The 3,137-nt window shown below is 37.6% G+C and overlaps 1 protein-coding gene across 1 annotated transcript; it reads left to right on the forward strand.

Moving 5' to 3' along the window:
* The first annotated feature begins 449 nt into the window (after positions 1-449).
* Positions 450-2,917, forward strand: LOC140334601 (hemoglobin subunit alpha-3-like). The gene is made up of 3 exons (XM_072416849.1): positions 450-544; positions 1,232-1,436; positions 2,789-2,917. The coding sequence occupies exons 1-3, from the start codon at positions 450-452 to the stop codon at positions 2,915-2,917; spliced, it is 429 nt and encodes a 142-aa protein (XP_072272950.1).
* The last annotated feature ends 220 nt before the right edge of the window (positions 2,918-3,137 follow it).

Here is a 3,137-nt window from a genome sequence, read left to right on the forward strand (position 1 = left end):
CCGAACAGCTTACAATCCAATGATTAGTTGAATGAATGGATGCTGAAGATGGGATGGTATAATAGGATAAATATTAGAAAGGCTAGTACATTGCTTTAGTAACTGAATGCATGTCACAATATTGCCAATAAGTAAATATATGAAATATTTTTTTTCTTATCAAAGTATCAAAAGTTTTTTTTCTGCAAAAAACAGTTTGTGTAAATACAGAATGCCACCCTGACATGCATTTTCTATACTGCTGACCTTTTAATAATTAGTACAAACGCAGCAACTTTCTTTGACATAATCACATCTGATATGCTTGGGTGTTGGTTGGAACTGACCAATGGTGGTAGAATGGTGGAAGAAGTTGTGCTGACCATTCTTCTATAAAATGCTAGTTAGCAAGCAAAGAGTTATAGTTTGTTTGGCCTTCATCTTTGGCAAACTCAATATTCACCAACAAAATGACTTTCTCTGATGCTGAGAAGGCTGCCATTGTGTCCATCTGGGGCAAAATTTCTGGAAATGTGAGCACTCTTGGTGGTGAAGCCTTGGAAAGGTAATGTACAAAATAATATATAAAATTATTGTAGCAAGTATCATAGTCATGTACAAAGACTTGTGCTATTTCTAACTCTAATTCTGCAGATACCAATATCTTTCTATATGGTCTACGTCTTAGACACATGCATGTATGTAAGGCTGTTGAGAGGAGATATTTAGGAGGCTGAAGGGATCTCTACATTTCTACAGTCACATGAGATTTTTAATTTTATTCATTTTCTTGTTTAGTTTTAAATCCTAATAGTGGCTGCATATCAGTAGAACAGTTTGGTCTGCTAATATTATTCTTTATCTGAGTGCAAAGAACTGTTCATTTCCTCCCAGCTTGCTGATATTAACAGATATTATTAACTTTGCAGTTTACAGGCATATACAAGTCTGTTGTATGAAAAACAATAATAGCATATAAAGATTGAATTATCTGTTTTCCCACCTTTACTAGCATATTAAAACCACCCACTTTTTCATCACAGCATTAATTAACAATGCCTCGTCTCATACACAGACATTTAGATTGAAATTTATCATAAATTATTTAGGTTGCATATTAGTGTCGTATTAGCTGCCCATTCAGTAGGACAAATAACCTAGAAAAATTAGTTATGGCACTTTGCACATCTTTGTTCTTGAATTGTATGTATAAATTACCATACCTCAACTAAATGCTAACTTTTCATCCCAGGCTTTTCCTGAGCTTCCCTCAGACCAAGACCTACTTCAGCCACTTTGACTTGAGCCATGGATCTGCTGATCTTCAGAGACATGGTGGCAAGGTCCTGGGTGCCCTTGGAGAGGCTGCCAAACATCTGGACAATTTGGACGGTGCCCTGGACAAAATCAGTGACCTGCATGCTTACAATCTGAGAGTGGACCCCGGAAACTTTCAGGTGATTAAAAATGAATCTATAAAAACAGTTATGTAATTACTGTACTCCAAAACTGTTTTTGGAGTAGTAAATGACAAGACTACCTATCAAGTTATTTTTTTTTTTTTTTGCTGTCTGTGTTCCACCACCATTTAGCCTAACTTTCTGTCCTGAAGACTTAACAGGAAAGGACATCTCTAAAGACAAAGAAATTTAAATCTTAAGTATTTGTTACCAGAACAATTGTCCCATTGGAGCATCTTCCTGCCAATCTTTCTCTGATGACAATTCAAAATGTTGTATTTTTACCTACTTTTTGTGTCTGTGGCAAAGGTCACTTGGACATACGGAAAGTGAATCTCCTTAGTAGGGACACATACATAAATAAAATCTAATCCTTCACTGATGTCTAAAAACATGTCCTTACATTTCATATTCAGTTTAGATTTTAGCAGTTAAAATATAGATCTCCTTGATAGAGAGTGGTAGCTTAGCTATTCATACTGTTAGCAAGACATGGGCATTACAACTAATAAAAATTCATCTTTTACTGCATACTTCAGGGGATACCAAATCTAGTCTACATGGCCCAGGATCTGCTTTCATTTCTGACATTTTTCTAACAGACAACAATAAAATGACTAAGCTATCATTTACAGGTAGTCAGCATATTACCTTGCTTAAATGTCTTTGTCTATAAAAGCTAGGCTTGTATGTGGACCCTTTAAAACAGAAATTGGACAACCCTGCATTAGCTGCTAAGAAGTTATTAACTAAGAAGTAATATTAACTAATCCCTCTTTACACTGGTCAGATAGAAAGTTATTCTTTAATATGGTGACTTTTTTTAAATACATTGAAAACATTGTGTTGTTATCACGTCCATACATTAGCTCATTACATCATTTAAGTCAGCGGTTGCCAACCGGTGGTCTGCGAGAAAATTTTGGTGGTCCCCGGTTCTGACCAGTGCACCCCCGAGCAGGGTCCAGGGAAGGACCCTGCTGGCGGGGTGCACTGGCCAGAGCTGCGAATCATGTCCCCTGTACAAATCCCAGGCTCATGGAAGTGGATGGGTTGTGTCCCTTAACACCACACGACCACTCTCCCATCGCAGGCTCAGATCTGCAATAGGGGAGTGGGCGGGGTTATGTCATTATGACGTCACTACCGGGAGGTTTCTCCCCCTTTGATTGGCACCCAGCTCCCCGCCCATCCGCGGTCAGGAGTCTGTAATTTTAGTTGTCCGCGGGACCGAAAAGGTTTGCCACCACTGCTTTAAGTAATTTAAATTATTAAGAATAACCAATGTCTGCTTGATCTGTATATTCCATAGAGATTTATACAATGGCTAAAACACATTTGTCTTACAGCTTCTGTCTCACTGCATCCTGGTTGTTCTGGCCTCTCACTTCCCCAATGAATTTGATGCCACTGTTCATGCCGCTTGGGACAAGTTCATCCATGCTGTCTCCGGTGTTCTGACCTCCAAATACAGATAAAGCCAAATATCATTTTGAGTTGTGATGTTTTATTTACTGCAAGAAATTGGAAGGATGAAAACATTGAAATAAAATTTAAAAAAAGTGAAAAGTATCGTTTGTGTTCATATATGAAAATTATTGTGCCATATATGGGAAAATGCAAATAAAAATCACAACCAAAGGATTTGCTTTGGGATATTTATATAAAATCAGCAACCTTCTACAGAATCACTATGAG

The sequence above is a fragment of the Pyxicephalus adspersus genome, chromosome 7, assembly GCF_032062135.1.
Source record: "Pyxicephalus adspersus chromosome 7, UCB_Pads_2.0, whole genome shotgun sequence".
NCBI lineage: Eukaryota > Metazoa > Chordata > Amphibia > Anura > Pyxicephalidae > Pyxicephalus > Pyxicephalus adspersus.